The sequence below is a fragment of the Canis lupus genome, chromosome 33 (genome assembly GCF_011100685.1).
Source record: "Canis lupus familiaris isolate Mischka breed German Shepherd chromosome 33, alternate assembly UU_Cfam_GSD_1.0, whole genome shotgun sequence".
Classification (NCBI taxonomy): Eukaryota; Metazoa; Chordata; class Mammalia; order Carnivora; family Canidae; genus Canis; species Canis lupus.
This window is the reverse complement of record NC_049254.1, coordinates 28,175,671-28,203,610: the sequence shown is the minus strand read 5'-3', so window position 1 is coordinate 28,203,610 and position 27,940 is coordinate 28,175,671. Positions and strand designations below refer to the sequence as shown.

At 42.9% G+C, this 27,940-nt stretch overlaps 1 protein-coding gene across 1 annotated transcript in view; it reads right to left on the bottom strand.

The window, feature by feature from the left end:
- KALRN (kalirin RhoGEF kinase) overlaps positions 1 to 27,940 on the bottom strand; it is a 660,995-nt gene that overhangs the window by 244,324 nt on the left and 388,731 nt on the right. The window contains 8 exon segments of the mRNA XM_038583060.1: positions 5,360 to 5,469; positions 6,050 to 6,116; positions 7,410 to 7,528; positions 8,972 to 9,154; positions 16,674 to 16,796; positions 17,271 to 17,386; positions 21,378 to 21,492; positions 24,450 to 24,599. Coding sequence (XP_038438988.1) covers positions 5,360 to 5,469; positions 6,050 to 6,116; positions 7,410 to 7,528; positions 8,972 to 9,154; positions 16,674 to 16,796; positions 17,271 to 17,386; positions 21,378 to 21,492; positions 24,450 to 24,599 — 983 coding nt within the window.

Sequence of the window (27,940 nt, the reverse complement as noted above, 5' to 3'; positions counted from 1 at the left end):
AATTGATGGTGAGGAAGACCCTCTGAGCCCCGACGGCAGAAATTTTATAAAAATATTATTGCTCAGACTCACCTACAAATAATAGAAAAATAAGCAAAGAGTAAAAAGTAAAGCTCAGATTTAGCAGAAGGTGATAAGCATTTTAAACAGCTCTTCTTACCAAAGCTGAAAATCTAATCATCAAGGAAAACTGAAAGTGAATACATTTTTTTTTTCTGAATTACAAGTTGTAGGTTAGTCCAAGTGGGGAGATTACATTAAAAAAATCCATTACTGTTTAGGGGATCTATTTATGGTATATATTATCTTAACTGAGTGCTCCTGGAATGCTTAGCAAAATACAATAGAAATGGGTTTAGGTCTTACGTATGTAAGTTTCATTACCTTTATAATTCTATAAGAAGATGTAGTATAAGGATGGGAAGAACAGAGGGTAAAAACTAAGTATCATTCCACTTAAATCTCCAATTTCTGTTAAAACCATTACTTAGAGGTGTTAAGTTCTATATACTGAATTGCTCTTCTTTCTAAAAATTTTGGTGCTTGAGAATTTCTCTGTTCAATATCTGTATAGACAAGGTCCTTGAGAAAGATAATACACGCACAACTAATCTTTGTTGTTATTTTTCAAAGTGATACCATTCAAAAGATCAATACTAACTAGCTGAGAAATGTAACATATTCACCATAACACCCTTGGTCTAGGTAATAATTTCCTAGTGACTCAGCTAACTGTGTCATCCAGGTAGCATCAATCTCAATCTCTTGGCTTTCCAATCTTCTTCCCTCCATCCCTTCCTTCCTCCTTCCCCCACTCTCTGGAGTATAAGTAGATAATCCAAGCTGTGCACTAGAAACAAGAGAAATGTGTTTGCTGTTAGCACATCTTTGTGAAGATGCAAATAATTGGGGTTATAAAGAAGCTTGGCATATATTCAGGTTAAAAAGTGACCATTTCATAAGTATTCCTGAATAGCAAACAGGTGTTTGGACTCTTGTATGGTACTAAAATCAAGAAGTTCCCAGGAAACTGAGTGGGAGAAATTAGAGAGAGAGAGAGACAAACCATGAGAGACTCATAACTCTGGGAAACAAAGGGTTGCAGAAGGGGAGTTGGTTGGGGGCTGGGGTAGCTGGGTGACGGGCACTGAGGAGGATACTTGATGGGGTGAGCACTGGGTGTTATATTCTATTTTGGCAAATTGAATTTAAATAAAAATAAATAAAATGTAAAATAAATAAAAATAAAGAGACCCAGACAAAAAAAAAAAAAAAAAAAGAGAAGTTCCCAGGAAGTTAATCTCCAAAATATATAAAGAATTTATATAACTCAACACCAAAAAACTCCCAAACAATCCAATAAAAAAATAGGCAGGGGACCTTATTAAATATTTTCCAAAGAAGACAGGGCCAACAGACAATATGAAAAGGTGTTCAATATCACTGATCATCAGGGAAATGCAAATCAAAACCACAATAAGGTATCACTCTGCACCTATCAGAATGGCTAAAATAAAAAAAGACAAGAAATAACAAGTGTTGGTGAGGGTTTGGAGAAAAAGGAACCCCTATGCTGTTGGTAGGAATGTAAATTGCTGTAGCCAATATGGAAAACCATATGGAGGTTCCTCAAAAAATTAAAAATAGAAATACCATATGATCCAATACTCCACCACTGAGTCTTTACCCAAAGAAAATGAAAACACTAATTTGAAAATATATATGCACCCTGTGCTTATTGCAGCATTATTTACAATAGCCAAGATAAGGAAGTGATCTAAGAGTCTGTCGACAGAGGAATGGGTAAGGAGGATGTGCTCATACACACACACACACACACACACACACACTGAAATATTATGAAGCTGTAAAAAAAGGAGGCAATCATGCCATTTGTGACCACATGGATAGACCTAGAAGATATTATGCAAAATGAAATAAGTCCGATGGAGAGAGACAAGTATGATTTTACTCATATATGGAGTCTGGAAAAAAACCCAAATAAATACACAAACAAAAAGTAGAATCAGACTTGCAAATATAGAGAACAAACTGATGGTTGCCCTATGGAGGGCTACGGGGAGATGGGCAAAATGGGTGAAGGGAAGTGGGAGACATGGGCCACCAGTTGTAGAATGAATAAATCACAGGAAAAAGGGCACAGCATAGGAATATAGTCAATGACACTGTAACTGTGCTGGATGGTGGCAGACGGTATGGCTCTGGTCAGCAGAGCATAATACATAATACATAAACCCAGCAAATTACCATGTTGCACACCTGAAACTAATGTAACATTGCAGGTCAACTACACACAAATTTAAAAATATTAAAAATCATAAAAAAAGAAGCCCCCAGGAAACCCCTTCATTCAGATATTATTTTGCTATTAAGGTTATAATTGTTAATGTTCTGGTAGCGATGGGGAAAAAAATCATCTCTAATAGTTTTCCCTATTTTGTGACTCTCACAAACAGAAGACTGAATTATGACTTCAACGGCACTAGCCATAAGTCTGCAAAGTGTAATTTTATTTTTAGTCTGTGTGTCCGTTCATCCATCTATCCACCCAACAAATAGCTACTTAGAGTGTATCGTGTGCCAGAGTGATGCAGTAAAAGACATGGGTCTTTTATGGAGTTCGCATTTGCTGCATTTTCAAAGTTGCCTTCATTGCCATTTCCTCTCTTATTTATTAGAGATTTTAGAGGTGTTACGCTTTTTCCAATTAATCAAAATTCGTATGGCATAAGGAGAAAGCACATACTCTGAGAAAGCTCTTACTCTCTGGATCCTTTGGATTATTAATACCCAGCTTTATTTCCTTGGATGTTCCCTTAAATTGTGAATAATTTAAAACATTAATTTTTTTTTTTTGGTGGAGAGCAAAAAAATTCTATATGCATTGCAGAATTCCTTTCTTTTTAGTGCAGAATATACAACACAGTAGCTGTGTTGGCCTCTCTATTGGGATAGAGCATCACTGGTATCAATACTAAGTAGCCTTGACCACTATGATTTTGGGGGTCACTTTGTTTTGTTTTGCAGTTTATCTGTCTTCTTTTACTTTATGCTGGTAATATCAGACTACTTGCTCAAGTTCTTGACTTTTATTTACTGCTTCTAAGTTGCTAAGGTCTTAGAAATGATCTTACCATCTAACAGGATTGTTAAAGTGGCTGTAAAGGAGAATAGAAAGCTGTTTCTGTGAAAAGATAAGAACTTTATCTTTGTGATATCTCTTTTGATTGCTCAGAAGCTGGTCTTTATTTTCTTCTTGTTTCTCTATAATGTTATAAATAGACAACATTTGCTGGGGACCCGTGTTCTCGACAATTAAATTTATTGCTCTACAGAATGTAGCATTCCGCATGGACTAACCTTTTTTTTTTTTAAAGGGGCTTCTTAGAACTATATTTTGCCACTGGTAGCTATTTCAGCTATTTAAAAACTACTAAACTGCTTACTATGGTTTACTAAAGCGATATCATGAAACAAGAGTAAGAGGTAGATTTTTTGTTATAATTGGTCTATTGTTACAGTTGTACATGAATAGTCTTTTCCCTATATATTGATTTGGTAAAAGCAGGGCTTCCTGGAAGTGCATGCTGTGATCCCTAGACTTCTAGACTGCGTCATTTCCGTAAGAATACAGGGAAAGTGAGACTTGTTGGCTAAAATCCCAGAGACCACACATCAAGAAAAGTGAAAGTACCATGCCTTACTGCTTACCAGACCAACGTCTTCTCAGACATCCTGAGGGAGATGGGATAATGCTGAGTGGGACTCAGAGGAGAGAACTGGAATCAGTGGTCAAGAGTGGCTTTGGCTTTACTGGGATCTTATTAAAGAGACACGAGGAGAGAATATTTCTGGAGATTTCCAGACAAACCAAATGAAGAGTGCTAAAATTTGTGATTAAAAAAAAAAAGAAAAAGACTGGAAACTTTTATTAAGTATTCCAGCAAGTCAGAAGGTTTTTTTCCCCTAGAACTCACTGGTTTCATAGCCTGAAGAGTTAACATGTCATGGAAGCTACATATTTTATGTTCTCTTAAAATTGATGCCATTTGATGACATAAGAGGGTATTAATCATCAGGACCTGATAAGAGAAGAGTGGCTCTCCATGTCTTATGCAGAGCTCAGGATCATTTTATACCTCATTCTTGCTTGTTCTTAGTCGTTCCTAGCAAAGGGCCCCATACTGAGTTCTTATTTTCTACAGCTGGGCTGTCCATCTGGTAGCCACTTGCCATCTAAATGTACTAAATTGAATAAAATTAAAGATTGAGTTCTCAGCAGCACAGGCCACATTTCAAGTGTTGGGTAGCCACATGTGTCTAGTGGCTATTAGACTGAAGAGCAGAGATGTGAAATATTTCCATCACCACAGAAAGCTTCATTGGATAGTGCCGTTCTAGAGTCTTGCCTCACCTGTACCCATGGTCTCATGAGGAAATCTTGGGGCTGGCAGTTTTATCTCTGACATCTTAAGTTGGGAAATGCCTGGATGAGCCTGACCGTAGGACTTCCTCCGAGTTGAATCCTACAACGCTGAACCTTTACCGCTTGGCCCCTCTCTGCAGCAGGGTCCCCAGGGAGCTCTAGGACTTTATACCAATACTATTCCTGTGTCATCAGATTCCCTCTCTTTGTATTTTGCAAACTGAGTTATTTCCACCAGTTCACTATGTAACTAACCAACCAATGTTCTTGGTGACTCCGTTAGCAATGAAACATGTTTAGTATGTTGTGGAAAAGACACTTCAATTGGGAGCTGGACAAAAAGAATTGTTATGCTTTAGAGCTCGCTCCGTGGTTCTACTCATCTCAACAAGACATAGAGGGCCAGTAGACATTCTCCCCATAAGCTGTCAAGAAATGTGCTCCGTTAGGTATTTTGATTATCTGTCTGTATGTTCACATGTTTTTGTTTTGGTTGAGAGTGGAGATGATGAGGTAGCTGCGGAGGGAGAAAGTATTTAGGTTGAAATAAAAACTTCAATGGAGTTTGAAACCCAAGCCCCACAGGGCAGAATGATTAGCTTCCGATGAATTCTAGTCTCAGAATTTCCCAGTTTTACTGAAAAGACTCTACTTTTAGTTCCTCGGAGCTTGGTTATCATTCTGATTGGATATGAAGGTGTTACCTGTAGGTCCCTAAGGAGCTGGGGATGGACAGTGCTGAATCCTTGACTTCGCTCTACACAAGCGACTCTGGACAACTGACTTAGAAAATTTACCAGGTAAAATTACCAGGTGGGATTTACCAATCAGCTTTGATCCACTTGTTGGGAAGCCCTGCCGATGGGTATCTGTGGCCCTCAGTATGCTCTGGGAAACCCTCCACCAACCTACTTGTTATGAAAATCGTAGATCTCCTGGATGTTGCCAAAGATGATGTGCTCTTTATTAAGAATCCCAGGGGGGATCTCCTCCACGCCACTGGTCATCTCCCACAGGTAGGTCTGTAAGACAGCAGCAGCCTCATCACTGGCAAGTACTACCAAATGCAAACAGGTCTTCATTCATACTAGAGAGGTAAGACTCCGACTGGGCTTGCATGTGCGGTGTGAAAAGTGAGATGGTAAATACACAAAATGGGAAGGAAGAAAACTCAAACGTTCCATTATCTTCAGCTGTTGCCAGGGAAACTCATGTCCTGAGCTTCAGCAAAACACAAAGCTCCCGTTCCTCTTATTGATTAAATGTGTGTGTGTGTGTGTGTTGGAGTGTGTCGGGTGGGGCGGGGGGGTGGGGCGTGGTGGAGGCCTAGATCTGCAGACCCAACTTAAGTTCATTGACTGTGTCATGGTTTTTATTTCGAATTCAAGTCTTATATACGTTTTTGCTGGGTCCAGCTCCAGTCTGAGAAAAGTTTCTTTTCAAAAGCACTTTTCACTCCCATGCAATTACTACTGACTCTGTTGGCTTTTATTTGTGAAGCTCTGGGAGAGACAAAGAGGACTGAGCTTCTCTCAAGGACTTGATGCTGGCAAGGCTGTCATTTTTCCAAGATAGCTGTGAACTGATTATCGCAAGACTTACCTCTAAGCACTCATGTAAGTCCCTTACATAAGCCTTCTCTGTCTGCAGTAATTCAGCCATAATGAATCTAGGAGAAAACAAATGGGCGTTTAGTTGGTTCAAGATCTAATACCCCCCTTCCTTCAAACTTTGCTTCCCTACCCTGGCATTTATGACATTCCCCAATGACCCATTTTTCTATTTCACCAACAAGAAAGGAAGAGTCCTTTCTTGAAAACTCTCTGCCTCTGAGTATTATCCTCTGAGTCCCTGTCACCTTGATGATTTGCTCTGTATCCCTCCAGCATGTTTGTGTTCAGCTAGTGCCATATTCTCTCCCTGTTCAGCCCCAGTTCCACCACTTTGTGACGCTGTGCTAACATGTGTTCGCAGTTGCATGTGTGTGCTTGCATGTGTGCACAACACGCAGCACCATTCGTGTTCATTCCCACCAGCGGGGCAGCGCAACTCTCAGCTTCCCGCATTTCCTTCACACTCCTGGAATGATGACTGCTGTTCAACAGAACTGCTGACTTACACCAGAACGGTTTGCAGAACCATCACTTAAACCAGGTGTAAAAGCCAGGCAGAGATGCCCAAGACACCACCACGGACACTGAAGGTTAGCGAACTTTTTTTGTAAAGAGCTAGGTGGGAAGTACTCGTGGACCATTAAGTCTCTGTCACACCTACTCCACTTTGCTGTTGGAATGTGAAAGGAGCCATGGACAATATGCAAAAAAAAAAAAAAAAAAAAAAGAATAGTAAGTGTGGCTGTGTTCCAATGAAACTTTATTTATGGACACAAAAGGGTTTCACCTAATGTTCACATTGCAAAATATTTTTCTCCTGGTATTTTTTTCAACCGCTTAAAAATACAAAAAAGTAATTTTTCACTTACAGACTATAGGAAGGGGAGGGGTCACATGTGGCCTGTGGCCCAGGATTTGCTGACCTCTGGCCTGGATTACCCTGAGCGCTTTGCCACTCTTCTTAACGGGGCTCGCTTACAACCTAAACTGGTGTGCGTGAAGCGGAGCATGCAATCACAAGCAGAGCACGAGTTAACAATGTTGTGACTGCTCTTCGGTATCCCTTAAAGAAAAGCTTGTGCTCCGCATCTGCAAGGAGAAGTCTCCCTTCCTCTTGGGCCCCTGAACAACACAATGTTCTCGGTTTGTAAGATGGACAAGGCTCACTGTTTCTACTCTCCAACGCTCTATAAGTTTTGATTACTGTGAAATGTGGGTGGAAGCATCATGTCTGTCCATTCCAACTTCTGTGAGTGGACACATTAAGCTGTCAGAGGGATATGTAGCAGTGAAAACCAAGCATAGTCATGAGGAGTTTGCCAATTGGGTAGAAGTTCCCCAAAACATACTCTTTCTTCCGGGCTGACTTCCGCTTCTCTTCATTGACTTCGTGGTTGGCGTCCCGTAGCTTGACCTCACGATCTGAAAGGCTTGCTGGGATGATGTCCAGCTCCAGGTCCTTATTGTCCTACACAGAGAGATCCCAGAGGTCACCTTGGAGATGCTTTGGGAGAGGAACTCATCAGAGTTAGGGGAGGCAATAGAAGGCAAAAAGAGAGAAAGATAAAATGGAGCAGGTGAAGAAGAGAGGGAATCCAACACATGGCCACGTACAAGTCCTCTTCTTCATGGAATAGTTCTTTTTTCCCCAAATAAGAAATATATAAAATGTTCAGGTCAAATGGTGAGGGCTAATATTCACAGCAAGGAAAAATAAGAAACACATTTAATAATTAGTGTCACGTTTCCCCGAGGACTTTGGTCCTGATTAAATCTAAATGCACACACATACACACAAAAATATTAGTCTAAGATTGGTTATTAACCATTAAAATAGATGTAGGACAGAAACACATAAAGACATAAGAAAACTTCCATTTGTCTAGGGAAAATAATAAAAGCCAATATTTTTATTTAAACAAGCAATTTCCCTTAGAAATAGAAAGCTAAATGATACAATTATTAAATATTTGTCAATCCCTGCTTATTTCAACCACTGCTTTGTATTTATACAGGATGGAAACCTTTAGAAAAAAATCTCACAGTTTAAAGCCCAGGGGAGGTGTTATTATTTCCCCCAATTTTAGTGGTTTGAACCAGTTCACTCTTTAGTCTGTTCTGCTTCAGAGCATCAGCCTATTTAAAGATTTAAGAATTAGAAATCCTAGGATTAAATTGCCAGCCTATATTTAGCTCTTAATTCATAGGTTACTGACCTCTATTACAAAGGAGAGATTAAAAGTCAGTCTTTCCTTGATTCTTGGCAAATAGTACCTCTTTTCAGTTGAAATGTCAAATAGCCTTTGCACAATCACATCTCTTATTCTTGAAAGAACACTATTATACAGACAGGGGACCCAACATTTGCTGATTAACATAATTGGGTGGAAGATGGTACTGATGAAGCCAAGGTAAAGGGTTTAGTCCTCAAAACCAACAGTTAACTCTACACATAGAAAAAACTCTGTTCTGGGAGCACCTGGGTGGCCTAGGTTGTGATCCTGGGGTCCTGGGATCAAGCCCCATATTGGGCTCCCCGATGAGCAGAGAGCCTGCTTCTCCCTCTTCCTCTGCCCCCTGCTCATGCTCGCTCGCTCACTCTCTTTCAAATGAATAAACAAAACCTTTTAAAAAAAAGAAAAAAGAAAAAGAAAAACTCTGTTTGCAGCCATGGACCCCACCCTTGGCCAGCCAATTTTGCCATATAGCACTAATCAGAAGGGGCTAGAAGTCAATGGCTCACCAAGATCCATTCCTTCCACTAGAAAAGTCGCACAAGACAAGTGTTCTAGGGGTCAATAGCTCAGAAAGACTGCTGTGGAAAGCCTAGCTCCTTCCACGGTAATGAGAGCAGCGGTGCTGAGAGAGATGAGAAGGGAGGATGTCCCAGCTGGGCAACCCCCATACCTACCTCTGTGTTGACGCCCAGGGCTTTCTCCAGGGAGTACCGGTACTTTCCCATCCTCAAGGAAAAGTCTCTGTAATGCTTGTCCACCGTGGTCACCCATTTCCTGATCTCTGTGGCGTGAATGTGACCTTTCTCCACAAAGCTATCAGCCAGTTGAATCAGAAGCTTCACCTTCTCCTTTGTTTGCTGTCCCAAAAGATGATCCTAAATTACTAGATTACATTTATTCTCATGGCCCTTCAGTCCCATCCCCCTTTGCTTCACAGCAGCCACAGATACCTCACTGCCTGCCTGGGTGTGTAGCCCAGGTCTGTCACTTACTAGCTGGAAGGTCTTGAACAAATTACTTAAATCCCCTATGCCTCAGTTTCCTTATCTGCAAAAGAGGGATCCCAATACTCCTCCATCATAGGGTTGTTGTGAACATTTCATGAGGTGACAATGCGGAATGCTCAGAGCAGTGCCTAGGGGGGCTGCGCTCACATTAAGAGCTCAGGAAGCAAAAAAAAAAAAAAAAAAAAAAGAGCTCAGGAAGCAATACATGTTAGCCATCATGATTACGGTAAGGAGCTCGTACATTAATACTGTCCTTTATCAGGTCACAGAATATGTTAATATCACATCTGAGACTCATTTGAGTCTTAAAGCATCTCGAAAAGGTGGGTGGAAGGAGGTGGTGTGGGTCTCTCTGAACCACAGATGAAAAAAGCCGAGGCTTAGAGAGGTTTGGGGCTTGTCCAAGTTCATACCATCTGTAAGTGATAGAGCCCGTTGGCTTCTGGACCACAGTGACTAGTTCTCTCCCTTCACTGTACTGGCCTGGAGTAGGCTTTGTCAACAGCTAAGTTGGCACAGGCCAGGACCTAAAGAAATCTAATTAGCAGATTTAAGACAAAAGTCTGTCCCTTTCGCCATCAGGATCTTGTCTTTAGTTTCCGAGAGAGAGAGAAAGAGAGAGAGAGAGAGAGAGAGAGAGAGGAATAGAGAAGATTAATGAAGCCAGTATCTATTATGGGGCTAAGTAAGGTGGAGTTCTGATGTGTATTGGATTAATTTCATTTCTAGCAAGGGTTTGTTCAATACCTACTCTCCATACCACCGTGCAGAGGGCTGTGGGGACAGGCTTGGGGGATAAACAAAAGAAGAGAAAAAGATACTTATTTCCCCCAAAGAGCCCATATCTCTAAAGGGGACAGGACTGTCATGCAGAGTGGTTAAATAACTGAGGGCATTATGAAATTGAATGTCAACATAAGAAGTATGCAGAGTTAACACTTCGGGAATTTTAAAACAGGAAAAAAATGAAGGTGGGCTGGCATGGGCAGGAAGGTCCTATGGGGAGGTGGGACTTGCGTTGTGTAAGATATAGAAACAAAGGAGATATTTGAAGAAGTAAACACTTGCTCATCTTGTAGCCTAAGGTTGGGTTTTGAAACTCCAAGATCAGGGAAGCTTGATTAATTTTGAGAAAAAGGAAAGAATATTTAAATGATATTCTGAGAAGTAAAGTTATCTTTTATGGTAGAGGAGAGGAGATCCAAGTTTTGGATCCTGCTAAAATCTAGATAACTGAGGGGAACTGAGTCAGAAAATCCCTGGAGCAGGGATTAGAAGAGACAGAAGCTCCTGCCTGTATTCCATCCTCCTCCCTCACTTTCCAGGCTCATCTATGGACCTTACACAAGAGACTGACCCTCTCCAGAAATGTCAGAAAGGGACAGCTTCTGACCAGAAAAGCCAGCAAGGCCTGGGAGAGGTAGGCTCCAGCTCTCCAGCAACTTGCCTGAGTGTCTCCCAACTCAGGACAGCGGCTGGTACCCAAGCTGGGAGACAAGGGACTGGAAGAGCTTTGTCATGAAGGAAAAAAGGTGGGTTTGAGGATAAGAGAAGCGTCTCCTTAGCCACCATAAGGCAAAGAACACAGCACTGGGAATTGGTTAAGAAAAGATCCCTGGAAGCCTAAGGACTTCATCTCATGGCATTTAGGGTTTTTCTCTCCCCCCCACCACCCCAAAAACAACTGTTAAAAGGTCTATTTATTTAAAACAGAGATTAATTTTTTTGCAGCTATAATCAAGAAATCTTCATGTAAAACTCTTGAAAATATGCATTTTCTGCTCTCAGTAAGGAGACTTCAGCATGAAATGAGAGTTTTACAACCAGCTGGTGGCAGGAGCCCTACAGGCAGCTCCATCACCGGAAATCATCTCCTGAAACACAGAAACTGTAATTCAGATGCAATAAGGAGAACGGTTTGTGACCAAGAGTATTCCAGATATGTGTGGAACCTGGAGGAGCAAATGGACAGTAAGTTGGGCAGTGTAGACAAGCCCTCCCCACGTGGCCTCACCTACCTTTGTGACTGTCACCATGTTCTCCGTGGCCCCTAAACATCAGCCAACCGAACCTCCCATGGCCCTCCTGCTGTGATGAGTGGTTCCTACTCATCCCTGCTTTCTATCCAATGGCTCTCTTTCATTCCTTTCCTCCGCACAAGCTGAGTGGGGGATGCCCCTTCCAGTGTCCCCACACGGCCACACATGTACCCCTACTTCGGCATGTATCACACTGAGATACTTATGTGTCTCCTTCATTAGACCATGCACTTCTAAAAGATAAGTGCTAACATCTTATTCATTTGTAATTCCAACGTCTAGAAAGTAGCAGGCATACCACGAATGTTGAGTACATGAATTAGTGGGTAAATACTGTGTTTGGAGGTAAGTAAGGCTGGACCAGCAAGAGTTGAGAGTTTATACTGGGAAGAATGAGATGAAAAAATCGGACTCATACACTGGACCCCCCAAGGCACCTACTGAGAGTAGTCTGAAGTGATTTCTTATACACAAGTGACCAGAGGGGCACCATGTGACCTGCCACATGCTTGGCCACAGCTGATGAGATCAGAGGTAAAAACACATCTCAGTGGGGCAGCCCATCAATATGCAGCCATTGCCTTCTGTGGCAGCCCGGCCTAGAATCTCTGTCTGAACAGGGAGAGTTAAAGTTCTTTTTCTGGGGACTTCAACAGCAGAGGGCAGTGAGTAGGTGGTGCAGGGTAGAAGTGAAAATATAGAAGCAGACACGAGAAGAGAAGGGCAAGCTGAATCATAGGAACGGTGATAACATATTCCTGATCCCCCGTCATGAGATGACCAGACAGTGGGGTTGCTGAACTGCCCTTGGTCTAGCTTTCATGCCCTTTCTTGCTCTGCACAAGAGGCCGAATCATTCAGATTTTCTTGGACTCCTGGGAGGTCCAGCCATGGCTTCTCTCTTCATTGCCGCATATAGACATATACCATCTGGTTTGAAACTCAAATCTTGCCACCAAAACAGAGTAACTTATCTGAGACTGACAAAATGGGGGTCAGATTGCAGAGGCTTCTGAATGGTAGGGTCAGAAGAATGGGTGTGATCTTGTGGACAAAAGGGAGTCTTTAGGGGATGTAGTTCATTTGGGCCTGGAAATCTCGAGGAGACAAGTCTCTTATCTTGAGCTTCATGGGTCCCCTCCCGTGTGTTTTGCTCTTTCTGTTTTGAATTCTATGTAATCTGCTAGAAAAGAACGGGTCAGTAGTTCTATTTTTCTTCTTCCCTCCCCCCTTCTCTTCCTTCCTTCCTGTGATCAGTTAATATTACACCATCTTTCCCTTATCAGTGAGCCTTACTCTGACTATAGTTTGTCAGAAGCCCTTTCAGTGTCTTTTGCATATTATCACAAGTCTGTAAGATTTAGCCTTCTTGATAGAGTTCTTATAATCTCGTTGCAATCTTCCAATCTGCCTTTCATTGCGGGTATTCCTTGTCTTTATTGATATACTGCTTGTAGATATGAACTTATCAAGCTCCCTGATGTGGGCAAACAGCCATAATTCCTCCTGAGTCTCAGAAACACAATGCCCACCTTTTATCTGAACTGTTCAGATTCTACTTTTCTCATTGTAAGGCACCTGACAGCCCAGTTGTCCCCTTTCCTCATGGCCTGAATTCCTGAATTAGCTAATTTAGTTCAGATCAGGTTCCAGTCACTTTGTTACCACTTAATTCTCTTTTGTTAAGAAGAATTAAATCCAATTTATCTCATATAGCTTCTTTCACTGTCAGAGAGAAAATGACGAGTCTGAAAAAGTGTTCTCTCGACCTCATCACTCATTGGGAGATGTTCATCAAAACTCTGATGGGATATCACTTTAGACCCTCCAGGGTGGCAATATTAAAAAGACGAATGATCACAAGTGTTGGGGAGGACGTGAATAAGTCAGAACTCTTGTACACCACCAGTGGGGATGTAAAATGGCACAGCGACTTTAGAAAAGAGTTTTCGGCAGCCCCTCAAAGAGTTAAACAGAGTCACCATATGGTTCAGTCATTTCACTCTTAGGTATAGAGCTAAGAGAACTGAAAAGATATGTTTACACAAAGGCCGGTACACAAATATTCACAGCAACATTATTCATGGTAGCCAGAAACTGAAAAGAGCCCAAATGTCCATCGACTGATGAATGGATAAACAAAATGTGGTGTATCTTTATTATGGAATATTATTCAGTCGTACAAAGGAATGAAGTACAACTTAAGGAGGGCACTTGATGGGATGAGCACTGGGTGTTATACTATATGTTGGCAAATTGAATTTAAATTAAAAAATTTTTAAAAAGGAACGAAGTACTGACACAGGACATGGATGAACCTTGGAAACATTGTAAGTAAAAAAAAGACACAAAAGACCACATATTATATGATTCCATGATTCTGTTTATATGAAAACTCCAGAATAGGCGAATTCACAAAGAAAGAAAATAGAGCAGTGGTTCCAGGGCTGAGGAGAGGAAGGAATTGGGAACGACTGCTAATGGGTACGGGGTTTGTTTGGGGGGCGATGAATATGTTCTGGAACAAGGTAGTGGCAGTGGTTGCACAGCCTTGTGAATATACAAAAACCACGCAATTATAAAAATGGAAAAACCAAAGAACCTAAAAAAAAAAAAAAAAAGTTTTGCTATTAGAAGAAATCGATTTCTTCCAGCTGTCAAGATGATTAAGCTTTCCTATCATCATGTGCCTCGACCCCTCGTAAATTTTGAAACCCACATTAGGAAAGTACCTTGTGTACTCTCCTAACTGGCTTTTCTAGGCCCACCACGATAAGAAAAATGGTATCCTCATATCCCCACCCAAATTCTCTTTATGTGATTTTTATTCTTATACTTGTGGACTGCTAATGTAGCAAGTACCTTTTTATATCCAGTGTTTCTTCTACTTGATCTGCATCTTTGGAGCAGAGTATAATAATTCAATATACTCCATATGTTCTATTGCCTTATTTAGTCATGAGGGCCACCATATTTACTCGCTTGTGGTTTAAGGTCAATTTAGTTTCCAATTCAAATTCACTTTCCTGGTTACAAGGATTACAATCAAAGATGGCTGGTTAAAAGAGGCTTGCCTCAGGGAAGTGGGGCGGGAGTGGGACTGGAGGCTATCACCTTTTATCAGAAAATCTTTGGCTGGATTCATTATCCTGCAGATAGCCTAATAACAAACAGCCCCAAGCCTTGGGACATGTCAGATTGGAAAATGAAACTTCATTACAGAGTTAAGTTAGGCAGGAGAGAGAACAGAGAGAGCAAAAGCAAGAGAATCATATTAAATATAGATTTGGGAAAGGAAATCGTTGAAATCTACTCAAACCTTTTCCCCCCATGTTCACAAATATCTGCAGCCTCTCTTCAATGCACGATTCAGTCAAGTAAGTGAAAAAAGCCTGGCTTTTATCCTTTGGGCCCTTGCTGGCTGATATAGGAGATAACATCCTGGAGAACAGGATGGTTCAGGGCAGGTCCCTTAAGGGTTGTGCAGACAACAATGGCTGGAGTGTAGGGATGGGTCAGATCACAGCCTGGGGTGTTGCCAGGATCACAGAGGAGGAGGCACTCCAGTAGAAAGGTAGGCTCTTTATAAAAGGTACAAACTAGAAGGAAGGAAAGGACATTCTACGCAGAAAAATAGTATAGAAAAGGTACAGAAGCAAGAAAGTATATGATGTATCTCTCAGAGGGTAAGAAAATACATCCATTCAGCTGGAGCATGATATTTGCACGGAAGAAGGACGAAGATAGTGCCATTGTGGAGGTTGTGGGCCTGAAGGCGCTGGCGAAACACTGAAGTTCTTGGAGTGGGTGGTAATATGACCCACCCTGTATTTTAAAGATGAACAACAACGATGAGCAGGATGGATGGGGAGGGAAGGAAAGGCCACAAGCATGGAACCCAATTACCGCGGTTACAACGTGAATGGAAAAAAGGAGAAGGATAGGAAGAAGGTTTTTTAAATGGACTAAAGAATCCTCTACATTTCCACTTAGGTTATGAACAGATTCTGATCCTAAGGAGTTCTACTACAATCCATCTTATGTGGGTGGGAACGCCAGTGGATCTGATACCATTCAGCTTGTTAATGGTTTATTATTGACACTCTTTGGAGAGGGAACGATGACACAACGGGGGTCATTCAAAAGCTATTTTCATTTGGCTTTGGGAAGAGATCTGTGCATGACACAACGGGGGTCATTCAAAAGCTATTTTCATTTGGCTTTGGGAAGAGATCTGTGCATCTGCCACCTTCCCGTGCTGTTTGCTCTAGCTGATACCGAAATGAGTCTCTTATCCAAACTGACAGCTTTCCACGTTGGATAGAAAGGCCCCAGAGCTCACAGGTTTGCAGGGGAAGCTCTCCCATGATCAAAAGTTTGCTGTGTAGGATTCATAAAGTGAATAACCAGTTCTGAAGCATCAGTTCAGGGATGAGGCGAAGGGCCTAACTTTGTTAGCAAACTAGAGGAAATTTGCCTTCGTGTCAGAGGGATCCCTGGGGAGGATAGGCATTAGTGCATCCCCCCCCCATCCCCACCCCTGCCCTGCCATGACCCCCACAAAAGCAGCTCTCATCCGGGAAGAGCATCTGCCATGTGAGGAAGTGATGCCAAGACAGGCTCCTCCGTGGCAGGGAGCCCAGTGTGAGGGACGAGGATGCTACAAAGAGCGAACTGAGACAGATCAGATTTTCATTCAAATCCAAGGGTCCTCAGGTCAAATCCCGGCTGTGAAAACACATTTTCTCCTACGATAGCATTTCCTGCCTCAGTGTGAATGGGGATGGGAGGGTGTGGGCCATGTGCACCAGTGCACATTTTGTTCCCCAGAGACCCCAGCCTGGCTCGTTTGCCAGCTCTGAGGCTGGATGGAAGTAGTCAGCTCAGGACATGAGACGCTCCCTTGCTTTGTGAACCCATCCATAGTCATTGGCCTATGGGGTTGACTTCCCAAACCTTTCAAACACCAAGAGTGTGGATGGGTGCCGACGTTCACACATGCAGCTGCATTTCCCATGAATACATCCCTCTGCCTTCCTGAGTCTGAAAGAATACAGCCGGGTCTAGACCTGAAGCAGGACGATGATGAGTATTTGGAAGCTCAGCGTATCGGAGCTGACTCCCCTCCTACAGATGCTCCATCCAGCAGCTGCAGTTCTCTGGGTGTTCAGGTTCCAAAGGGGATCATCCTACCTGGGCTTCCCCACCTGCCCCCCCAATTGCCACCGCGGTCAACATTTTGGGGTACAGAGGCTGCTTTTCCTTCCATAATGTGGAACTGGCCAGACTGGGGAGTGCTGGGTGGATGCTGGGCCCGGGATGCTTCCTACCTTGGCAGGCACCCTGAATTCCCCATATTCTTTCAACAGTTCCTGAGTCTCCTCTGTGGTCTCTCCGGTGGAGGTATGCGTTGAGAGGTAATATTCCCCTGTTTCTTGGATCCAGTCCAGCGCCTGTGGGAGGAAACAACCCACCGGGTCCCCCATAAGGCAGCTGTCAGTAGGAGGACATGCACTGCTACACTGAGACAGTGTGACGGACCCAGGAAATGGTGGCACGTTCAGTCAGTATGTAGCTTGGAAGCTGATTTCATGACTCAGCGCTCTCCTTTCAGACGTGGAACATTCTACCAGTAAAGACAGTGTCTCACCCACTGGCCCCCCACCTTCTAGGCCAGGCCCAGCATCATCCATGAGTTAGGGGCAACCTAACCCCAGCATCTCCTCCCAGTCCCTGGTACAGAGTGCTTGGTAAAGGCTGAAGGACTGGTAAGGGACAGTCGGTTCTCCTTCCGTTTGTTGGCACCACTGCCCATGTCTACTCTGCCTACTGCCATGACCTTCTTCTGGACTGTTCCATGCCATGGTCATTTGGGCATCTGCACAGCCCCAAAAGTGAGGCAAAGCTGGGGAAGGCTCTGGACATACCTGCTTAGCGCTGCGCTCAAACACCACATACTGCTGGCACTGGTCTAACCGCCGCTTCTTCAAAGTCCAGAAGTGCAGGACACGGTTCTCCCTCTGTAAGAGCTCACTCAGGATGGCTGTGGGACAGAGGAGATGAGCACTGGTTGGGGAAGGCCATGAACAAATCTGGCCAGCCACTTCCACCGCACATGCCGGGTACCAGATAACTGTGACTTTCAAACCTCCCTGGTGGGACGAATCCAGGTACCAGATGTGAGGAAACCAAAGCCTGGTCCACAAAGAATCTCCCAGAGGGAAGCAAGATCCGAGGAACTGAGGCGAGAGCCTCCAGAGGAGGTTCCACCAGTTTAGGCCTCCCTAGAGCATGTCCCCAAGGTAATTTAAAAAGGACACGGATTCTCTTCATACCAAAGTCAGTCCTTGATGGTAAGAGACCTTGGGAAGTGTCAGTTCTTAAAATGCCAACTAACCCTTTGGCCCCTGGAGCCTATGGAGAGTGAGGGGACTTGGTAAGAATCCCAGCCACTCTTGAGTTCTAGGAGACGGTGGGAGAAGAACAACAGCATGAGGACCATGTAACTGCGTGGATGACCCGGGGCCTGAGCCACACTCTCTGCCCTGTACAAGAGGCTGGGCACAGAACACTTTAACAGCATGGCCTCGATTTTACAACCTCTAAATCATGGTCATAGGGAAGCTGTGTTAGAAACATATCTCCTTGGAATCATGTCTCTAGGTCCAAACTTCTGTGTTGTTTGGGATCTGGTCTGATCATAAGAAAAGGTGAAAGCTTTTCTCATGTTAACTCTAATGATGTCAAGTGAGAGGATATGCACAAGGCATGTAGCACCATGGTGGGCCACGGTAGGTGTCCGGCTGCGTCATGTCTCTCCCTCCTCCTGTCATTCCAGCAGTGGCTGCCACATGCCCAAGTTTCCTATGTGTGTTGCTACTGTGCTCTATGCTTGAAGCACTCACATTTAGTTTGTATTATGTCTGCCTCTGGCTTCCTGCTAACTCTATTAGATACTAATACACAGTAATGGTGATATGAAAAATTAATATTTATTAAGCACTCACTCCGTGGCAGGCACATATTCTCACAATACCCTGTGACGCACGTACCATTATTACCTCCGTTTACAGATGAACAAAGGGAGGTTCAGAGAGGCTAGGTCCTTGCCCAGGGTCATTTAGATAGGAATGTTTGACTTCAGAGCCTGAGTCCTCAGCTGCCTTGGTCCTCTGGGTTCTAGGGGCTGTGATGCACAATGTTTATAGCAGCAATGTCCACAATAGCCAAGCTATGGAAAGAACCCAGATGTCTATTGACAGATGAGTGGATAAGGAAGATGTGGTATGTAGGTACAATAGACTATTACTCAGCCATCAAAAAGAATGAAGTCTTGCCATTTGTAACAATGTGGATGGAGCTAGAGGGTATTATGTTGATCAAAATAACTCGGTCAGAGAAAGGCAGATACCATATTATTTCACTCATATGTGGAATTCAAGAAACAAAACAGATGAACATAGGGGAAGGGAAGGAAAAATAAAATAAGATAAAGACACGGGGAGGCAAACCATAGGAGACTCCTCACTATAGGGAAAAAACTGAAGGTCGGTGGAGGGGAGGTGGGTGGGAGGATGGGGTAACTGGGTAATGGGCATTAAGGAGGGCACGTGATGTAATGAGCACTGGGTGTTGTATGCAATTGATGAATCATTAGATTCTATCCCTAAAACTAGTAATACACTATATGTTAACTACCTTGGATTTAAATTAAAAATTTAATTTCTAAATTTAAAAATTTGTAGGACTTGTACTTAACACTTTTCATGCATCCTCCTGGAAATTTGATTTTTCTAAGGACAGAATCTGTCTCTCTTCCCTTAGGCTGAGAACTTTTACAGGTCTCAGTTATTCACTAATGTCTATATCTATGCCTCTATTATGTAAACTTTTTAGCTCCTCCCCAAAGAGACAGATTGTACTTCCTCAGTCCCCCAACCCCACTCTAGAGGGGGCTCATGTGATTTGCTCTGGCAAATGGGTCGTAAACAGGTATTATACAAGCAGGAACTTAGTGTGTGTGCTCACTTGAGCTTGCCATCACCACCATCAGAAGTTTTCCTGGATGACCACTCCTTCAGCTGAGGTCCCAGGTTAATACACGTGGAGGAGACAAGAGCCCAACCTGCAGTGAAGGCACTAGAGCAGCCTGCGGCAGAACCGCTCTGCTGAGCCCAGCCAAGTCAGTGGCTCCCTAGCCAATGTGCAGTGACCTGAACAACAGATCCTTACAGTTGCAGGTCACTGAGGTTTGGTTGTTATGCTGTAATGATGGCGCCTGTGACAAAAACTTAAAAATAAATGGCACTCGCCTCAGGTCCAGGTAGCAGGTAGAAAAGAAATGGGTATGGGAGAAATTGTAGGTCCCTGCTCAGATGGAAGCTTCAAGCGGGCAAAGACAAGTGTGTTTCCTCTCATTTTTCTGTCTCCTAACCAGAGCTTGGCTCACTGCAGAGTCCTATGTGGTGGTGAGGAGAATCAGCCTGGATCAGGCAAAGGTGCTGAAGAGTTTCAGATATCATTTCTCCCCCTTCTGGAAAGCTTTCCTATGGACAAACACCTGACCTCATGGCCATGAAGGTAGGTGCAGCATATCCTGCTCTTGCTGGGTGCCTGCCGTGAACGGCTCACTGAGGTGTAGTGGGCCAGGGGCTCGCTCGGCAGGCTGCTGGCCTCACCTAGACCGCTGCCTGCACTGCTAAGTCCGAACACAAGCGTTGTAGCATGCAGGAAGGGCAGGGAGACAGGACGCCAGCCACCTGCAGGGTCTCTGGACCCCAAACAGGGAGTACATCTGGAAAAGGAACCCTGATTCCCTCTTTGCAGGGGATTTTATTCCTGAATTTAATTGTCCCCAGTGGCCTCTCATCGTGCCACCTCCTAGGCTCTCCAGTAGGGAGGGAGGCCCTTCCCAAAGCAGACCAGTGCTTCCCACTGCCCACTGCGCACGCAGCCATCAGCCTGTCCCCACCCCTCACGCCCAGGCAGTTTCAGCTCCCTCCCTCGCCTCGGTCTCCAGGCTCAGAGTCCTCTTCTATGTCAAGATGACATCTGTTAAATTCTTCACCCACACAAAGGCTAAGTTCTGCATGGCCCAGCGTAAGTGATACCACCGATAATAATTTAAGCTTAATGTGGTCATCTAATAAGCAATTATTAAAGGTTACTGGTTTTTTAATGTAATTATAGATTTTGTAGACTTCAGAGTGATATTAAAGATTATCCAGACCAGTATTTATCTAAACTTTATGTGCACACAAGTCATCTGGTTGGGGCGGGGTGGAGGAGCTCTTGCCGAAACGCAGCTTCTAATTCTCATCAGGTCTAGGCAGGGCTTGAGGTTCGGCTTCTTCCACACTCCCCGGTGATGCCAGTGCTCCTGGTCTGGGGACCACATTTTGATGAGCAAGGGTTCAGACATCTTCCATTTTAAAATAAGAAAACCTTATTTTAAAGGTTTTCTGGGTGAACCTATGAGGTCATAGAGGTTCTGGGTGAACCTCTTAGAGGCTCACCCAGTGAGCAATAAAGCCAGGATTAGAACTTGGTTTTATGATTCTCAGTCTGCGTCTGGTTTCCGGGCTGTAAGATAGTCTAGTCTGTGTTCCTCGATATGTTAGCCACATCTGGCTACTTACATTTAAACTAATTAATCTTCAACTGAAGGAAAAAAATGAAGTTTTCCAGTTGCATTAGCCACATTTCAAGTACTCTGAGCCCACGTGACTCGTGGCTATTCTATTCACAACGTAGATACAGACCATACCTGTTACTTCAGCAAATTCTGTTCAGTGCTGCTCTAGGTCAAGATAAATGAAAAAGTGCCAGGGACACTTTATCTTCATTTTTCCACCCCAAATCCTGATGCGTGTTTAAAAATTGCCCACGAATCCCCACTACCCATGCCATCCCATAGCAAACGTTTTCTCATCCCAGGAGAAGCAGCAGGAAGTCTGAGAGTGCATGATGACCAGGTACACAGCCTCCGGTCTGTGCTGATGACACGGCTCGTGGCTGGAAGCTCCCACACTGACCTTTCACTTGCTGCTCGGGTCCCCGGGTGTGGCTGGCGGCACTGGGCATGCTGACGTTATTCCTGTGGATGTACTTGAGAAACACCTCTGCATTCCGTCGGGCCAGGGTACAGGCCTGAAAGAGACAGAGGTGTGAGGACCCCAGCAGGGGCACAGGTCTAAGATGCTGGAGAAGGGGTGCTGGTGATGAGGTTTCTGGAACTGTGGGTGAGCAGAGCCTTTGGAGGCCACTTCTGGTTTGCAGACACTCCAATTCCAATGCAGGAGGATCATCCTTTTGTGGAATAAGGAATTACTCCGTGGGCTCTCTGCTTTTCCATCCCAGATAAAAATCAGAAATCACCCATCCCTTGACTACCTCTACGTTGACTCAGTATTACTAACGACATAAGTAAAGGTCTCAGGCTGGTTTTTCTCTGTCACCATAATGCCTCTTAGAAGACCACTGGGGTACGTCCCTTTAGCATTAGTTTAATTTAGACTTGAGAAAGCAAATTTGGTAAACAAACCTATTAACCATACATTCCATATCTAAATGGAAGTTACCCACATTTAAAACATTTATTTGTCCATAAAATCCACCCCCACCTCAGTAACACGAATATCCTATTGCTGGGAAATATGGACCTACACACAGGAATACAAGCCATTGTGCTACCCTCTTCACAACTCACATTAGCTGTGGGTGGCAGAGAGGACAGGTCACGGTCTCTTGTGCCCATGAAGGAGACCCAGGCCCAGAAAGGGCAGGAATCATGAAGCACATCAGGGTTGGAATCTAAGACTATGGACAGAGGATGTCCAATTTCTCTCGAGACCCTATATTTCTAAATTTCTTTAAAGAGCAGAATTTTTTCTGTTGTTGAAGTCTAGGGACAGCATAAGTCTCCCCTGTCCAAGGTTTTCATCTCTGCAGCGTCAGCCACCCACAACCCACTGCAGTCCAGCAGCAGGTGGTTTTCCTGATGTATTGTTAAAAGGTCAGTAGTAGTTTAACGCTACATCACGCTGCCTACACCATTCCCCTCATTTTGACTCATCACATAGGCATTTTATCATCTCGCATCATCACAAGAAGGGTGAGTACAGTCCATTGAAACATTTTGAGGGAGAGACCACATAATGACTTTTATTACATAAAAGTCACATAGCTTTTATCACAGTATACTGTTATAATTCTATTTATTTGTCAGTTATCTATTTATTACCAGTCATTCATCTCTAACTGTGCTTTACTTATAAATTAAATTTTACCATAGGTATATATGTATAGGGAAATACACGGTGTATATATAGGGCTCAACACTATTTGCACATTCAGGATCCACTGGGGGTCTTGGAACACATCCCCCACAGATAAGGGGACTATTATCTATGCTAGTCCACTAATTTTTAAGCTACAATTTTCGATATTATCTAGACAAAACTGTCAAACTTTAACACCTTTTTACATTTAACACCTGCTTCTATAAATTATATAGTAAAAAGTTATTTTAAATTTTGCATTAAAAACAGTGGTTTCTGGGAGCTCTGGTAAAAGATTGTTGGTGGGTCCATCATTGTGAGGTTCATGAATTTAACAGCTGGATGGTGGTCCAAAGCTAAGATATCCAACACAGATCAATTAATACATATAAATGGAGAACTCAATGTTCCATCCATCAGGCATTTAATTCCCATAGCAATGGGGAGTTTCTCACCTATGATTTTAGGCACATATGGAAAACATTAGACCAGAACATTTTCTCCTCTCATTCTTCAAATGAAACATGTACTTTTATGAAATAATATCTTTACACCTCTTTTAAAAGTCTTTCACATGCTCTACCTCAGTCACTTGTTTTAGACTTTGTTTTATGGTAGAGAAGACTTATCGCTTAAGCCCTGTACAGAAGACTTTTTATTTCATCTTGTTAGTAAGAGCTGATTCCTAAGGGTTCTGACTGAGTGCAGGTGCAGATGCCTGATAGATAGGAGGAGGGAGAGAGAAACCATCTTAAAAAGAGAAGGAGAGGGAAAAAAATGGAAAATTCAAAGAGGTGGTCAAGTAGAGAAAATCTCTAATAAAAGAAAGTCAGTTAATTACAGAGTTATAGAAAAGCAGTGGCAACATATCAGGGTATAAAGATTCCCTTTGTACTTTCAGAAAACTGAAAGGAAGCTGAACATGAAAGCAAGAAATTTGAGAGTAAACAGAGCCTTTAGTAAGTTTTAATACAGACGACTCTGTCAGAGAGAAGATCAAAGGCTAGAGGAAAGAGGCTTACTAGGACTTTCCACAGTAGCTGAGAGCCTGCTCAGAGCAGGACTGTGCTTCCTCTCTGGGAAGCCAGGGCTCTACTAAACACAAAAGGAACAAAATGAAGTATTTCTCTCTTCATGCAACAGAATAAATGGTGTTACAGCTATTGGTTATTGATAATAGATTGGCAAATAAATAAGGTGTCTAAATTTATTTAATTCTTGCCCTAACGTTTGCATCATCCTTTTATAAAATATTTATTTTAATACTGTTTTATATCTAGATATATCTATATCTATATATCTATATATCTATTTAAGTTTTTAAAAGTTATCTCTACAGCCAAAGTGGGGGCTTGAACTCATGACCCCAAGATCAAGAGTTTGCATGCTCTACTGACTGAGCCAGCCAGGTGCCCCAAGGCTTATATATTTCAATGAAAAGTATTTTCATATGCCAAACATAATCAGGTAAAACTATGTGTTCTTTTCAATTACCAGCATCAATGGGATATCAGGATATTCGAATATGGCACCTGCAGTAATGGTGTATAACAACTGCCTAATTATATAGAAAGTGCCAAGAGAAATAAATAATGTCTGAAGCATACCTTTTCAATCTTTCAAATTAACCAGCCAATGTCTTCTCTATGAATGCCTCCCTTTAGATAAGAAGTGAGGTAACACAGGGGGATGAAGAGCCCATGTGATGAAGTGTGCGTGTGTGTGTGTGTGTATGAGAGAGAGAGAGAGACAGAGACAGAGACAGAGAGACCAGAGATGGAAGAGCAAGGCTAATGCCCCAGACCCTGGATGACAATGTGCTCTGACCTTAAGAAAGGCCTCCTTTTGTTCCAAATGTTTGCTGATGAGTGGGATGACATGGTCGATCTCTGCTGCTGGTCCCAGCTTATCACGTCCGCCACACCAGTCCTCATCTCTCCGGTATTCTTGCTCTAAACTCTCCAGGACACTACAGACCTAATGAACCACAAGGAAAGGCTCATTAAATTCATAGATCAGGGAAGTATTTCCTGAGCACCTTCAGCCAACAGCACCCTGTACAGGTAACATTTTTCATTTGAAGTTCAGTTTGGAGATTCAGAACATGCAGTGCTCCTGGGACATGGAAAGGAAGTGCAGCACGTGGTGGGGCCTGGGAGGCAGATGAGGACTGAGAGAAGGATTTTAGAATCTTCTTCTGACAGTTGTTGGCTGAAGGCTGAAGCTACAGGATTGATGATGTCATTTAGAGATAGTATATAGAGTAAGAAAGGAAGAAAGACTGGTAATTTTGGGGTGTGTGTGAAAGTGTTTTTTATATATTGTATCGCTGGAACCTTATGATAACTCTGTGAATGTGGCAGAGCAGGAAAATTAAGTTTAGAGAAGATGCTAGGGCTGCCCCACCTTTGCATGGGCTCTATAGGAAGTAGCCCCAAACAGAAGTAAGGAGGAAGTGGCCTGTGTGGTGGGACTTATGGGCCATAAGTGAATGTTTTCTTTCCTGTCCCTTGGCAAAAATATCCCAGCAAAGAATGTCTTGAGGTACCTTCATAAGGCAATGACATCTTCAGTTCTTCCATTACAAAATGGACATTTCCTTCAGAGGATAATAAATTTGGGTTAACTTAAAGATAGTTGTCCTCAAAATGCATGTCCCCAAAGAGCATGGTCCTAAGAGGCCATGATCTAACAGTCAAAGCATTTTGAATGGGACTTGGATGGAAGTTAGGTTGGGTGTAACAGAGGGGACCCAGGGTAGCTTTGTCAAGGCCCAGGGAATAGGGACAGAAAATAGAGACTCATATCCCTACACTTTCCTTCAGTGGGCTTTGAATGCTCGGCTATGCAGTTGAGGGGAACAGCTACAACTATCCTGGGTCCCCTTTGCCTAAGAAAGCCATCCCTTTTGATGAAGAGTATGGCATTGGATAGGATGTTTACTGAAGGATGAACTGAGTTAAAAGATGTCCCAGGCAGCACACCCTGTCATGAGAAGCCCTGTCCCTGCATTCTGACTCCTTTAGCACCACACACCTGTCCTTACCCAAGGCATGAACACGTGCAGGATGGCCCACATCTTGAGAGAAAATAGTTTATAGACTTGCAAAAACTTTAAGAAAAGGTGTACTTATGTCCCATGATACTATGTGGACTAAAATCAATTTGGGAACTAGAAAAAACGAAAGATTATCAAGGATAAGTCCTTTAATTTAGCAGGTAAAGAAACAAATCCAGAGAGGTGGCCTATGGCAAGGTCAGTTTGAAGTCAAATTTCCTAACTCTTTAATATAATGCTTTGCCCCTTTAGCATCTTGACCCACCAAAAACTAAAATTTGTGTATGATACTAGACAGGGATTAAACCCCATTTTAAAAAAAGTCTGGATATAGGTATTCCCCGCTTTTCACAAGTTCACATTTTACACCATTTCACTTTTATGAAAGACCTACGTTAGTATCTGCGTTTGCTAACTGAAAGACGTATGAGGAGGGTTTTCACTTCTATGAAAAAAGGTAAAAAGTGAAAAGAGTGTTCAGTGTTCATTCCGCAGAGAGCTGTCACCGAGGCAGCATGCACCCTGAGCAATGAGAGTGGCCCCTCAGGCTCCTTCCCCGGGGACTATACCCAGCATCTCAGCATCCAGCTGCCACAGCTCTGAACTGTGTCTGTAACCACCTGTGCTTCATCTAGACTTATTCTGTGCATCTGTTAGCAGGACGTGTCCCTAAGATTTCAGAAAGGCCTAAAAGAGGCTACTTTTTGGGTCTGGGAATATTCAAAAATCCTTTTCCATATAAATGAACGGTCATTGCTTCTTTACATCTGGTTTCAGCTTACAAAAGTTTTCACAGGAACATTCTAGTTGCAGATAGCAGGGGAAGCCTATATTCCATTGTCTGACATCATTTGTTGAAGGCTTTTGAATTGTTTTGTCAAAAAATTAACTGTATATTTGTGAGTCTACTTCTGGAATCTCTATTCTTTTTCCTGCGTCTATTCTTGTACCAACACCATTCTGTCTCGATCACTGTAGTTTTAGAGTAAGTCTTAAAATCAAGTAGTGTATCTACTTTGTCTTTCCTTTTCCAGATTGTTTGGTTACTCTCAGTTCTTTGTATTTCCATATATATCTTACAATCAATTTTTACAAAGAAGTTTGCTGGGGTTTGATTGGGATTGTGTTGAATCTATAAATCATCTTAGTCTGCTGCTCCCAACTCTGTGGCCATCAAAGGCATCACCACTCTGAAACCACAAAGAGGAGGATGGACAGAAAGTGTGGAGACTGGAACAGTGGCCGCAGGGCCCTCTGGTGAGCATGTTATATTTACTCCAAGACAGACTTTCCCATGGCCCCTGTAAGTCACCCAGAGGAGAATGTTTCTCTGATCTATTTCTACCAGGGAACAAGTCCAATGAGGAATTCCAATTCAATGTATTTTACATTGAATAAAATTACTTCTGTTTTAAACCTCTATTTCATGAAATAACCCAATCCATTAAAAATCCTCTTAGCTCTTGTGCATATTGCTGTATAGATGGGAAAGTAAGGGGTCTCAATCTTTATCATCCTGCTGTATGGATCTCCTGCCTTGCCCCCACAGCTGCACCATCCTACCAGTTAGGCTCCTGGTCTACCAGGGACAGAGAGCTGTGTTTCCTCCATCAGACTAAGAGCCTCATGAGTGAAAGAGCTGTATATTTTTCAAGCATAGTGCCTGATTGTGGCACATTAGTTTATGTTCAGCAGATTGTCACCCTACCCTCCTGACCTTCACAGGAGGCCTATACTTCCCTGCCTCATTGATGTTGGCTGGGCCATGTGACTTGTTTTGGCCAAAAGGATGTTACAGCATGTGGCACAAGTGGAGACTTGAGATGCAATTGCACAGACTTTGGGCTCTTGCCCTCCAGCTTTTCACCAAAATGTGCCTCAAGTTGTTGCTGGTCCAGGAGGATGAGAGACTTGAGAATAGATCTAGACCAATTCTACAGCTTGAAGCCCAGCTCTACCAAACTCGGCCAAGATCAGCTGAACTCAAACACTTAAAAGCAAAAACGCTTATTGTCTCATGCCACTGAATTGTGAGATAGTTTGTTAAACAACATTATTGTGGCAATAGCTGACTGATACCCCCTCAAATAGAGTATTCAGCATACACCTAATTCTCCTTCAACACCTAGATCTGATGAGTTTGAGAAATTTATAAGAAACAAGTCACATGGTTCACTTTTTAAATGGAAAAAATTATATGGAAGCTAATTGTAGTTATTTACACATCATTAGTCTACTAGTACTAATGCTTAGTATTGAG